Here is a 13,214-nt window from a genome sequence, read left to right on the forward strand (position 1 = left end):
GGGAACTTGGCTGAGTGTACCCTTGCATAAAGCACTGTTTCTCTTCTTGTTTTACTTTCAGGCATACCCAGAATATCTCATTACATACCAGATTGTGAAACCAGAAGCTCCCTCACAGACAGCAACAGCAGCAGAGCAAAAGACCTAGTAGCTTCAGAGCAGTGAAGAAGGATGTGACTTCAATCTTGGACTGGATGGATACATGTTTCAGAAAATCAGTATCATAAAATTCTTAACAACCTGGAAATAAGCTGTATGTCTTTTATAAAGCATTGCTGTCTTGATGAATATGATACGAGTAACTCTTGCATACTCAATTGCTACTGTTCCTCTTGAGGAAAGTTTACAAGGGACTGCCTTTTAATAACATATCTCAGGCTCCTACTCTCTGCAGTTACCACGTGTAAAATAATATTGTTTTGATCTAGACCTTGGGAACATTATTGTGCAAATGGAAATCTTTATCGGTGCCATCTCACATGTTAAAATTTCAGACACTACTATTCTAGTTATTTTATTTGCAGATAAATTGCATTAAGCCCATCATTTTCTTTTCAGCATACATCATTCATTTTCTGTTGTCAAGAGATCCTATTTATTCTTCTTTTGTATTTTGAAGTTGAGCCGGAACCTTCTTGAAGATATTTTGCACAAAAGTCGAGTCGACTAAAATCATTAACAATGCAATATAAATTTCATCTGAGGAGGGGCTAGGTCAAGTTCTTCAATATAGGGGTTTTTTGCACACCTCTGAGCAAACAATAATATGAGTGAGTGTAACTTTAGAGTGGAGACAAATCATGATAGTTCACTGCTTTTTCTGTGTGAGTTTTCTGGGGGAAGCCCTGGGAAGTGTTTGCAAGGGTAAAACCAGCTCTTGTGCGTGGAAGAACGTCATAAAACAGGTCCATGTCCTCTGCTGGCATCCCTAAAAGAACATTTTATAAGGCTCCTATTAAGTACGTGCAGCTTGTGAAATGTTCTCCAGTTAGAGCAGCGTATGGGTTTCTGGGAGAGAGCAGGTGAAAAGTCAGAAGATTTCATACACAAGGGCATATCTAGTTCATGTTCCTCTGTAATGTGAGACCCGGTAAGTGGGTTTCAGGCTGGTAAGGGAGAGTGTGTTATAGCAGTTTCATGTCACATCTTCGTGTGTGACATCACAGTTGCAGAGCTTAAGGGATTTTAAAAAAGTAATAATTATTTTAAATATCCATTTTACATTTTGATGAGAACAAAATTTTAAAATATTAGTTGACGAGTGGATTTGTTTGCAGGTATACCAGAGAACAAAGCTAGGATTTATTCACCTAATTCCCTTCTTCCCAAGTTCACAGGTTTATTTTATGGGTTAGGAGAAAATTATTTTTAAGCATTGCGTAGCACAGAATCAAACAGTTTCAAAAGTCCCCTTCATGATGGACATGCACTTAACAAAAGTAGCAAGCAATTTCTTTTTTGTGGTGTTTTACAGTTTCAGAGAAGGTTGAATATCGAGACCTGTTAATTTTTTTCCTAACAGCCAATATCAGGACATGTGCTTCAGTGCTGACCACGTAACAACTGGAGGAAAAAATGTTCCTTTGAACACAACACGCTGTACATTTCCCTGTCAACCAGCACTATGTAGTATCTGATGATCCAGTTCATGCATTCAGGTTTTATCCCTCTTAAAGCAAGAAAATGACAGAATAGTATGCTTTTAATTTATAAAAATATATGTGCTACTCACAAGTGGGATTTTGCTGACATGTTTGGATAAAATAAAGCTGAAGAGCTTTTCACTTTCAGCATTAGGACATAACATTTTCGTTTTTAACATTAAGGCATTAATGCTGAAACAAGTTACCTTCGTAAGGAATTTCACCCACTGTAAAATCAGTCACTTGATGCAATATGTCTACCTGAAATCATCTGTTTGTAGTATCTCTTAAGAAAACCTTAGAAATAGCAATACTCCAACAGATCTTGAACTTTGAGTTTTGTTTTTGTTGAGCTGGCAGTGGATATATGGTTCTCACTTCATTTTGTGACCTGATTAAATATGTAGCTTTAAAGTCCCAGCCAGGCTCTAGCCTAGTTGTCCTTTTAAACAAATTTCATTGATAAAATCGGGTGCTTGTATTTTGGCTACTTGTTTCATAGTGTTAGGATTGCAAAGATCACCACTAGGCTTTGAAGCTTTGTATTCACCATTAAAGTTTGGGGTTTGTTTTTAATTTAGTTAATAATGGAATGAGGGGGTGTGCCTATCTACACTAGGATTTCAGATAGCAGCCAGAGCGAGTATTGCTCACCATCCCCAGTTAGACATAGTTTTAAATGGTGAAACAGCTGTGCTGCTTAGGTGAGCAAAATGGGTAATCTGGGTGTGGAAGTTAAAAGCTTTACATCTTTCAAAAACAAGAGCAAATCTGAAAAGAAAAACCCCACCAAGCCCACACCGGATGCTGTTCATGCTTGTTGTTTCCTGTGTGCTGATTGAACTAATGACTAGTCTGGATTTCTTCTGCAGCCTTGAACTTCTAGAGGATAAAAATAGCATAGAGAAGAGGAGACTAAGGGGACTCATTGGTGTCTTCAACATCCTCATGAGGGGAAGCAGAGGGGCAGGTACCTATCCCTTCACTCTTGTGATCAGTGACAGGACTCAAGGAAACGGCATGAAGCTGAGTTGGGGGAGGCTTAGGTTGGATATTAGGAAATGGTTCTTCACCTAGAGGGTGGTTGGGCACTGAACAGGCTCCTCAGGGAAGTGGTCACAGCACCAAGCCTGGCAGAGTTCAAGAAGCATTTGGACAACGCTCTCAGGCACATGGTGTGATTCTTGGGGTGTCCAGGAGTTGGACTCGGTGATCCTGATGGGTCCCTTCCAACTCAGCATGTTCTGTGATTCTCTGATTCTACTTTCCAGTATCTTTGAACTGCCAGTGTTAACGTATCTGATGTTCTGTGCAGAGTAAAGGTGCTGTGCAAGGAAATAATTTTGCAGTGGTTTTTGTCTTGTAATCACGTGATCTCATATCCGTTTGTGGCCAGACACAGAGGAATACCCAGGCCTGACGATGCGTCTGTGTGTTGTAGAAACCTGTGCAGGAGTAGCGTATGCTGTTGTCGCTCCTCTTACAGTTTAAAACAAAGAGAGGATCTGCCCATCAGTATCAAAGTTACCCATGAAAAACCTGGTTGTGGTTTTGGTGGTAGAGCTGCATTTGGCAGATTGTTAATGGTACAGATGCCGCTGCTTTAGCTGGGGGAGGTGACTTCAGTGGGACCTTAAAAATGCCATGCCCCCATAACCCGGCAGCTGCTGCCTCCTGAGAAGTGAAGCTTTTCACCTCCTGAGAAGTGCAGTCCCCTGATAATGGGGTGCTTAATTGCAGCATTGAGTCACCAGTGGAGGCACAGTAGGAGCTGAGTAAGAACACTTTGGGCTTAAGCCATCTCATAGGCTGAGGAGCCTGAGCACCTCTCACTGGCTCTAGAAAGAGCTATTCCCATTAGGACAGAACACTGTGTGTGCTAAGGAAAGGGTCAATTTGTCTCTCAGGCCTGTTGATTTTTGTCAGTGTCCCTTTGAGGCAGCATTTTGAAACTTCTGTGCAGTTTGAGACAGGATTTTAATAGGCAAAAACGAAAGAAACTTCACCACATAACAAACAAGGGAGGATTCTGCCCTCCATTGCTGAAACTGTTTCTATGAGACTGATGAATTAGATACCTGGTGCAGAGTGACATTGTAATCTGAATGCTGTCAGCAAAACTTCTGTTAGGTTTAAAAGCAGAGTACAGTACCTTAATAAGGTATATTTTATTTTCCAGTCCTTATTTTTACCAACCAGTCGTGTTTGATCCCAGCTCCGCAAAGACTGTTACAAACCCCTTGTACTAGTTCCACCATGTTGCAGTCACTATTGGTCTGTAGTCCAAGGAATGAGCTAATGGTTTTCTAACTTCTGTTTTGAGTGTTTGCATGTGATGCAATTGAATCCCACTGCATTATATAGCAGGAATTTATTTTGCCTGCAAACTTACACTTTACTTGTTGGTAACCAGAGTACCCCAAAATTCTACACTGAAGCAAAAAGAAAGCCCCACAAAAGGTTGTGCACTGCTGGCTTTGGTGGGCAGCAGACACAGAAAAGGAGTGTGGTCTATGGGACAGAGTACCTTCTGGAGAAGGACACTTTCTTGGCTCTGGAAACCAGCTGCTCCTACGGTTTGTTGTAGGTTACAGGAGACATCTGCTCCCTGTGAATGCCTGAAGTGCTGAGGAAGGCTAACATGTGCCACTGCACAGCCTCTGGGAACTACTTAACAGTGGCAAATCTCAAAAAAGACTCCTGCATCCCTGCAGTGACATCAGAGTTCCTGCACAGTTCGAGCACTGCCTAGAATTTCCATATGGGACTGTTAACAGAAATTGCCCAGAACAGGTTTTTACAAGATGGGTAAAAGGAAGGGTCCAGCCACAAAACAGATTAGTTTGAACATTGCTAATCATTGTCAGAAGCTGAATGTCAGGAAATGTGTGAATTTATTTTCAGTGGGATTTCTCCGTTTCCATGCTGCTTTGCCACAGAAAATCTAGCTCAGAAATCTAAAAGCAGAGGCATCTAAGGCATGCTTCAGTCATGTTAAGGTATTTTTGCAGCATTTTAAGCTATGCTGCAGCCCGGAGAGGGAAGACATGGGAAAGCACAGGTTCAGTTCTTGCCTCAGGTAGCAATTGGCTTGTGAACCTCCACAGACTTGAATCCATTGTTCAGAGGTGGTGGTTTGACACAGTCCCAGAGCGTGTTCTCCTGGTCTTTCAGAGAGCATCAGGACACCTGCAGAGAGGTGCAGTGGCAGTGTCCCCACCTGTCTGAACACATGGGAGATGTGAAACCCAGAGGGTCAGGGAACAGTGTTTGTGTGTTAAAATCTCTGAAGGAAGATGAATGAGCCCTGAATCAGTGGGGGACATGAGCAGCAGATGCCTTTCCCGTTGCACTAACACATATGCCTGTCAGGTTGTATTATCTGACTGGTTTTGATGTCTCGGTCTTGCTGGACCTGTTGGTGGCAATTTTTAGTGTTGGTCCCATTAATTACTAATGTAGAGTATTAAGAGTCTCTGTATTACAAGATAATTTTGACACTTTCTTAACATCTGCAGATATTTCAGCTTTGGAAATTGAAATGGGGATTTTCTGTGCTGCAGTCCCATGAGCTTGTGCATCATCATTCCTAATTGCTTTCTCTGGCAACCCAAATGGCAGTGTACCTGGGGGATTGAATTTCTAGACCTTTTCTTGTATAACTTGTTTTCGTAACTAGCCCTGTATGTGTCCTCTCTTGGTTGCCAATTACCTGGAGCTGGGATATCATTTATTTATTTCCTCCTTTTACCTTCTCTCTCAAAGTTGAAGACGATGGGCAGGTTCTCAGCCTACCTACATGGTGGACTTTAGGTAACATCTCTGTAACAACTGAGTTTGATCTTTAAATGTGCTTGGCTAAATGTCTGATCTGCAATACTTGTAATAGTTTAAAATTCAATAAATACATTTTTAACAGTTGCTCTGTGAAAGTGGAGTGTGTACAAAAACCTGCTATTCTGTTTTGGTCTAAGGACAAACCTGCTCCAGCCACAACTGTTGAAAACAGTTTTATTTTTATTTTCTCCAAACAATGTTTCCTCCCTCCCTCAGGCAATAAATAAAAAGTTAATTTCTAGAAAAAAAAAAGAACAAAACCATACATATGTACATCAGCCACACAGGCATCTTGTGTGTTGAACTGGACTGAAGGGAAGGACAGAGGTAGGGTGGGAAATAAGGCTCCAGGTGGGTTGAAGATGAGGCATTTTCTAGGCTTGGACCAAAAGCTGCAGAAATGTTGCACAGGTGAGCGAGACGCTGGTCATGAGGTGGAGGAAAGCTTGAAAATGCTGAACGGATGACATCTCTGGGCCAGCCTGTCCTCCACCCAGCAGCTACTCTCCTCCATTACAGCCCACCCGTGTTCCATCATTCTTCTTTTGGAAGAGGAGCAGCAGTGGGATGGGTGGAAAGGAAACTGAACAAAAGTAATCAAAAGGAGCCCAGACTGCTGCCCCCCACCCCTTCTTTCTCATCTTAAAGCCACAGGAGATTGGACCTAGGCTTTGCAAAAACCAGTGATCCACAGAGGCAAGAAAAGAGGCATTTCAGACTATATCTCCCCCTCCAAACCACTTCCCAACCACAGAGATTGCTCTCCCCCACTGGAACGGGCTCAGGTGGTGACTTGGCAGGTGCCTGCCAGCTCCCGCCTCATCTCCCCAGCCACTGGCAGGGCTGGGGTTGAGTGCAGGCAGCCCCCTGCCAACCACGCCTGCTGGCCCCATGGCCCTGCCTGCAGCTCTGCTTGTCACCCAGTCTACCTGCTGCTCAGGTGAGCAGCACCCATCCCACACACCCCCAGGTCTCTTTGTGCAAGGGGGAAGACTGCTGCACAATAAAAAGAGGGTAGGCTCCCTTTTCACCCTGGGTGAGCTAGGGGCAGAAACATGGGGAGAAGGGGAGGTGCATCTTGTTTTAAAAAACAAGCCAGTAAAATATGGATGGAAACAGATGAAGACCAGGCACTTGAGGAAACCCAGTATACCATTTTTCTTCCTCCCCCAAAGAGCCTGGACAATGTCAGGGTTTGTGGCTTTTACAACTTTCGTGCTTTCAAAACATGACAATAAAAAGCAAACAAACCAAGATGAGGTAAGAAATTTCCCTACGAAAAAGACGTCGAGTCCAGGGTGAATGGCAGTGTCCGGCACTATTGCTTAACATCACAGGGCTCCGTGCCCGTGTGCCCCCTCCACGCCTGGCGCTATCTGCCTGGCTGGCCTCGGCCCCTGAGCTAACAGCTGGGCGACGTGGTGATGGGGCTGTGCAGGTATGGGAGGCTGCTGGGGGTGGCATGGACACCGACAGACACTGGGAAGCTGAAGACAAACTGAGAGGTGGGGGTGGAGGTGGCCTTGCCCCGCTCCCGCAGCGTCCCCGAGGGGCTGACAGCTTCCACTGTGTATGAGGTGGCCAACACCTGCGACTCAAACTGCAGCAGCTGCCCCATGAAGCTGAAGTTAGGGGAGATGATGCTCCGGCGCTGCTTGACAAACTCAAAGGCCTCCTCTAGCTTGACTCGCTTCTTCATCATCAGGTAAGCCAAGCAGATGGTGGCTGAGCGGGAGATACCAGCCTGGCAGTGGACCAGGACCCGGCCACAACACTCCTTCACTGAGTCTGGAGGGCAACAGGGAAGAGACATGAGACTGAGACCCAACAAAGCCCAAACCCTCACCAAACCTGCATGTGGGTGGCTGACCTCCCTCCCACCAGTGCAAACAATGGCCTGGACCCTGCCAGACACCAGTCCCCCCTGAGCCCAAGGCTGAGGCCTTTGAGGCAGGAACCACCCCCCCCGATAAAACGCACATGGACACAACTCCTCTGCACAGGCACTCACCGATGTACTCAATTGCCTCCATGAACCAGGAACTGATGTCAGCTTTGTGGTTATCCTCCACAGGGATACACTTGTACTGGTAGTGCCCCTCAAAGTGGTTGGGGCAGTCTGAGGAGACGTTCAGCAGGGCTGTGATGCCCAGGGCATCAAGCATGTCCCGCCGGGCAGCATGGTAGGCGCTGCCAAGGTAGAGGAAGGGAAGGATTTCCACAGGCCCACCCTGTTACAGAGAAAAACAACAGATAGGGGGGTGACCGGGGGACAGCTGTGGGCAGGACACACATCCAGGAGGCTTGGAGACCCTGAACTGTGCAGGAACCTGGCACCTGACCCAGGGCCCTCAAAAGAGGGAGCAGAGGCTGCCTTCCCAAGCTGTTAAACCTATTTCAGCCCTCCCCTTCTTCATCCTGTTCAGAAGCAGGCAGGTGTGGGTTAACAGGATTTGGGCTTGTACACTCCCCAGGGCTTGCAAACACCCTGGGATCAGGAGGACCACCATGCTGTCCCAGGAGAGGAAAGGAAGCAGGGCTCTGGCTCTGCAGGCCTCAGCTGAGAGAGAACAGAAGAGACTCCAGCAGGGCCAGGTGGCGTTGCTGGAAGGAGCAGTCAAAAATAGCTAAGCACTGGGCTTCTACACATACCTGGTCATGAAAAGGGGTCCCACAGGAACTGCAGCCCAAATCCAAGGGCTCAGCACTGGTGGGGGGTGACACATTGCTCAGGGACTTGGTTTTTGCACAGAACTCAGGGTACTCTGAGGAGAAGCGCTCGTAGCCCCCTGCAAGAAGAGAGGAGAAAAGGATTATCCCAGGCTACACTCACTGTACTGCAAAACAGCACAGCTGGAGCTGACGTGTCTCACCATGCCCTTGGCCACTAGATGATGCTACAGTAATGGAGAGTGGTCTCCTGCCCCAGGAGAGCAACCAGGCTCCTGGCAGCAAGGGGGGAATCCTTGAGGCCCCACCACTCCCTTGGAGCAAGAGCACCAAGAGCTCTGCAATGATCTTGGCTACCCAAAGTCTCTGGTCCAGGGTTTAGTCCCCTACACACTGCTGGCCAAAACCCCAGACTGAGGCCAACGTTGCTGTCTAAGATGATGAACAGAGGGTTTGTTACCAGCATCCTCAGACTTAAATGGGAAAACTGCTTCAAGGCCAAAGACTGTTTTCAATTCCCAGCTTCCCTGGACGCATCATTCTGTCACAAAGCACAGGCACATCTCCTGCTTTCCCAGCTTGACCCTTCAGCCCAGAGCTCCCAAAACAATAGAGCAGGGAAGCCTTGGCACTAGCCAGGTACAGTGAAGCTAAGCCCACAGCAAAGCTGCCCTCCAGAGGTGTCTGCTGCCTCTCAAGGACACGGGAGCAAGCTGAACATAGAGCACCTTTTTCCTCTGACCTGCTGCCAGAGGGATAAGCAAAGGTGACCTCAGATCTTCCCAATGGCAGGCAAAACAAGAGCAAACCTCACTGAGTTCCCAGGACAGGGAAACTGCAGTGTTGGCTGCAAATAAACGCTTCTGGTGAGATCTGCTTCTCTCATTCAAGTCAAATCAACAACCCTGACATCTGTGTAAAGTCTGACCTTGAGCCTTAAAATCAACAAAAATCAGGTATTTTGCTCTCACCACAGGACTCCAGCTAGTCCAAGCCGTGACTCCCAGGATGGTTCCTGAAGGCTCAACCCAACTGCAGGACCTATGCCTGCAGATTTCAGCTTACTAGAGCACATACAGCAGGGCACGTATTTCTTGTCCAGGCTTAGCTCTGAGACCGCCCCAAACAAGGCCTTCAAAAGACCAGTGGATGCAAGCATCTCAAGCAAAGCAGCCCAGGAATCCCTAGGCAGCTAGAGACCACTACTACCAGCATCCCAGTGTCCTTTGTGGTTTCCTCCCCCCACTCAAGGAAGGGCTCTAGTACCTTAAAGCAGAACCGTGAATATGCATCACCGCATTGCATTGTCCCTCCCACGCAGGCAGGACAGTTTGCAGAGCCTGCATTTCCATGGCCTGACATCCCTTTACACTCCTACTGCTTCGATTTGACAGAGCACCCAAAACCAAGAGACCCTGTTAGACAACTTTAAGGGATCCGGTCCTAAAATCCCTGTATCTCCCACATCCCACCACCCTGAGAGGGAGAAGCTGCCTAGGGCGATGGGCAGAAATGGGCTCCCACCTTGAAAAGAAAAAGAGACCCTTTCAAATAGTCAAAGATGTTTCTCTTCAGTGTATCTCATGAGACCTAACACCCGTTCAGCCAAGCACTACATCCAGCAGCTCCATGAAGGGGTGTGGAGCTTCTGGCTGCCCGGAACAGGAACTGTGCTGCACAGGTGCCCACCACCAAGCAACACCCAGCCAGGCTGCTCCACAGGGAACCTGGAGCATCCTGATCTGCACAGAACACATCTGGGTCTTCATCGTGACCCACACCCAACGAAGTTGCATTTGGGCATGCACAGCTCTGGGTTAGTGCGACTCCTGTGAAATCAGAGCAAGATCGATCTTTTTAGTAGCTCTGTGGTGAGCGAGGAAGAAGCCTACAGTGCCAAGACTGAGCCTCTAGGTGCCCATTCCTTAAAAGTAAAAGACTGGAAACCCCAAACAACCTCCCATGAAAACCACGGAGGCACCAGAGGCTCTCAGCTGACACAGGCCACCCTTGAAGCAGAGCAGCGTTTCCTGCCACATGCATGGCTCCCAGCACCACGGCGGCTCACGGTGAAGGACCCGAAAGCCCGCTCCCAATCGAGCCCTTGCTGTGCAGGCACTTCCACAGCAGTACATCGTATCACATCCTTGGAACAGCTCCTACTGTTTTTATTGTATCTCGTACAACAGAACTGCGAGCTACTCCATCTATCAAGCCTCTTAATGGATTTGCTACTCTGCATACAGATCCTCACCCCTGCTGTAAGTAAACCAAAGAATAAATTGACTCTCAGGCTGTAAACAAAAAGCCCCACAGAGCTCATGCAGGAACCCCGGCTGAGCATCCCTCTCCTCTAAACCACCTCACGGCAATTCTCAGGACCAGCAGCTCCAAACGCGAACAGCTTCTCATTTAACACACGGCAGAAGGGGGAAACCCTGATCCCTGCTGTAGTGCCAAAAGGCATTCCCGGGGTTTCTGCCCACCGCAATGGGACATCGGCGTGACAGCAGCTATCTGGTCTTGCATAAACGCCTTCTCTGCACCACGGGGCTGGGGATGAACTCAAACAAAGAGTGGGGGATCCCCCTCCCCAGTTCCACCTGAGTTTGTAACTGGCCTCCCGGAGTCCCTTGTGCCAGCCCTGCCCAGGGCCGGTCCCAGGCAGAGACACGGGGCCTGTCCCACCCCTCGCTCCCCCCAGTCCGGCTCGGACCGCGCTCCGCTCGGGCACCCAGGCGCCCCTGGAACGCCGGCGCTGCCGATCGCCTCGGGATCCCACCCGCAGGGGGGCACCGCCTCGGGGGGGCGCGGCCCCCCCAACCTTCCCGCCGGCTCCCAACTTCTGGCAGGACCGCCGGAGGAGGGAGAGCGGGAGCGCCCTGCTCGGGGCGCAGCGAGGCCGGACCCCCATTCCCAGGCGGGGGCGGCGGGGGCTGCTGCCCGCGGCCCCGTCCCATCGGACATTCCCGGCTCCCCCCCGCCGCCCCGTTCCTCCCCCGCGGTACCTGCCAGGAGGCGGATGTCGGCGCGCGCCGTGTCGCGACGGAGCGCGCGCACCACGAGCGCCACGGTGCTGTCCTCGCGCAGGGCCTCCGCGCGCGGGCTGCGCTCGTCGTACACGACCACGGCGGCGTAGAGCCCGGCGCGGAGCCGCGCCCGCACCTCGCCCTCGGCCGGCAGGATCTGCTCCAGGCTCACGGCGCCCTTCGCCCGCCGCCGCACGATCGTGTTGCAGCGCACGTTGAGCGCCCCGCGGATGTGGCCGGCGCTGTGCGCCAGGAAGGGGCGGCAGTCCAGCACCAGGCACCGCCCGGCGCCGCCGGCCCCGGCCTCGTCGCGGCACACGAGCCGGCGCAGCGCGCTGCCCTCCATCTCCCGCAGCCCCTCGGTGGCCACCATGGCGGGGGAGCGCCCGCCGCGCCCCGCGCCCGCCGCCCGCGCCGCTCGCGCACCCCCGCGCGCCGCGCCGCAGCGCTACTACCCGGCGGCGGCCGGCGCGCGCCCCCGCCCCGCCCCGCCCCGCCCCGCCGCGCGCCGCCCATTCACCCGCGCCGGGCCCGCCTTGAATGGACGGGGGGGCGGCGCGCGGGAGCGGCGACGTCACCGCCTCCATTCACAAAAAAAAGAAACCCGCCCGCCCCGCCATGTTCGCCCCGCGCCGTGAATGGGCGCGAGCAGCGCGCCTTGTCACCGCAGGGCAGCGGGCTGTCACCCCCTCCCCGGGACCCCCTCCCCCGGGTCACACACGGACCGCGGGGCACACGCACACGCTGCAAGGCGCCCACTCGTGTGCACACGCGTGTACAGGCACACGCTGTGGAGCACACGCACGGAGGCGCACACGCGTGGCCGGGCACACGCTGTGCACGCTTCTATTTCTCCCTTTGTCCCGCTGCTTCTGTTTTGTTTGGAATGCTTGCTGCGGGGGGCAGGCACTAAGCAGGCCCCACTGTTAGCTCTGGCAGGGTCCCTCTGTGTCCCTCTGACTACGTATCTGCCAAGGCCACGTTTTCCCTGTCACAAAATTGGATCTCGTTAGCTGCAGAGTCTTAAAAATACTACAGCACCCTGCCTGGGAAGTGGCCCTGTGGAGGGCTCTTCAATGGGATTCCTCACATGGAACTCAGCTAAAAGCCAAAGGAGCCCTGAAGGGTCCCAAGGGAGTCTCCCCATAACCAACACCCAAACACCGAGCAGTCATTTCATCCAGAAGTCCTCTTTTGGGCTGCTTTCAAATGAAGCAATGCTGAAAACCCCCATGACAGTGACTGTGCATGGGGTGTTCCCTGCAAACAGACACTGGCCAGTCCCAGGTGAATCTGCTTCAGAGACCTGCAGGTGCTCAGATGGACAATGTTGATGGTCAGTGTGGACCTGGACATGGTGGGGGTGAGTTTTAGGGCCCAATGGATATTCAAGCCCATCTGCCCCATCACTACTTTTCACAGAGGGCAGTGTTTGAACAGGCAGTTTGACTTCCCCTGCACTGCGTGCCTGGTAGCTGTTTACTTGGGCAAGGCAGGGGAACACCTGCGCCAGGTGTGTGCCTACCTGGGTGCAATCCAACCTGCTGTGCACGTTCAAGAGCTATGGCTGGTGACACTCCTGTGTCCCGCTGCCGCCTCTCCCTTACACTCTGCTCTCTGACTGCTGTCAGGTTCTCCCCTCCATCTGAGTCAGCCTCATCTTTGCACCTCTGGCTTTTGTGTGCTGTGCCAACGCTTTGCCAGCCAAGTCGAATCAGATGAGGTATGGGGGAAACACGTCTGCCATTTGTGCAATACATCCCACTCCAGGAATACATTTGAGCCTGTTGCCTAATACAGCAGGGGTAGAAGGCTAATTGTCTCCCATTACAACCTGCATCAAGCATAAGGATAGCAAAAATCCTATTTCTACTGAATAAAGCAGAATTTGGCTGGCCAGCAACATGCCGGGGACATTCTTTCTTCCTTTAGAGAAGGCCATCAGAGACAAAAAACTCAAACTGAGAATCTCATTACAAACTAATTGAAAATTATGCTCTCAGAGCAACATGACTTGAGTTCGAGTTGGATCATC

General features: G+C 50.5%; 2 protein-coding genes across 2 annotated transcripts in view; one reads left to right on the plus strand and one right to left on the minus strand.

Annotated features, from left to right (window-relative positions):
• TNKS (tankyrase) overlaps positions 1–5,564 on the plus strand; it is a 136,458-nt gene extending 130,894 nt beyond the window's left edge. Inside the window, exon 27 of the mRNA XM_050338714.1 lies at positions 62–5,564. Within this exon, the coding sequence (XP_050194671.1) occupies positions 62–148 (87 nt within the window). The 3' untranslated portion in view covers positions 149–5,564. The remainder of the gene's footprint in view (positions 1–61) is intronic.
• Positions 5,565–5,640: 76 nt separating this feature from the next.
• Positions 5,641–11,576, minus strand: DUSP4 (dual specificity phosphatase 4). The gene is made up of 4 exons (XM_050338716.1): positions 11,159–11,576; positions 8,133–8,269; positions 7,492–7,711; positions 5,641–7,268 (listed from the first exon to the last, which is right to left on the minus strand). Exons 1-4 carry the CDS (start codon positions 11,550–11,552, stop codon positions 6,883–6,885), a joined length of 1,137 nt encoding a protein of 378 aa, XP_050194673.1. The 5' UTR covers positions 11,553–11,576; the 3' UTR covers positions 5,641–6,882.
• Positions 11,577–13,214: the final 1,638 nt, after the last annotated feature.

Source organism: Myiozetetes cayanensis, unplaced genomic scaffold, assembly GCF_022539395.1.
Source record: "Myiozetetes cayanensis isolate MyiCay16 unplaced genomic scaffold, myiCay2020 scf7, whole genome shotgun sequence".
Taxonomy (NCBI): domain Eukaryota; kingdom Metazoa; phylum Chordata; class Aves; order Passeriformes; family Tyrannidae; genus Myiozetetes; species Myiozetetes cayanensis.

Coding starts and splice junctions, on each gene's coding strand:
- DUSP4 (XM_050338716.1), bottom strand. CDS start 11,552: ATGGTGGCCACCGAGGGGCTGCGGGAGATGGAGGGCAGCGCGCTGCGC. Junction 8,270..11,158: donor CGACATCCGCCTCCTGGCAG/GTACCGCGGGGG, acceptor CTCTTCTTGCAG/GGGGCTACGAGCGCTTCTCC. Junction 7,712..8,132: donor GGACCCCTTTTCATGACCAG/GTATGTGTAGAA, acceptor TCTCTGTAACAG/GGTGGGCCTGTGGAAATCCT.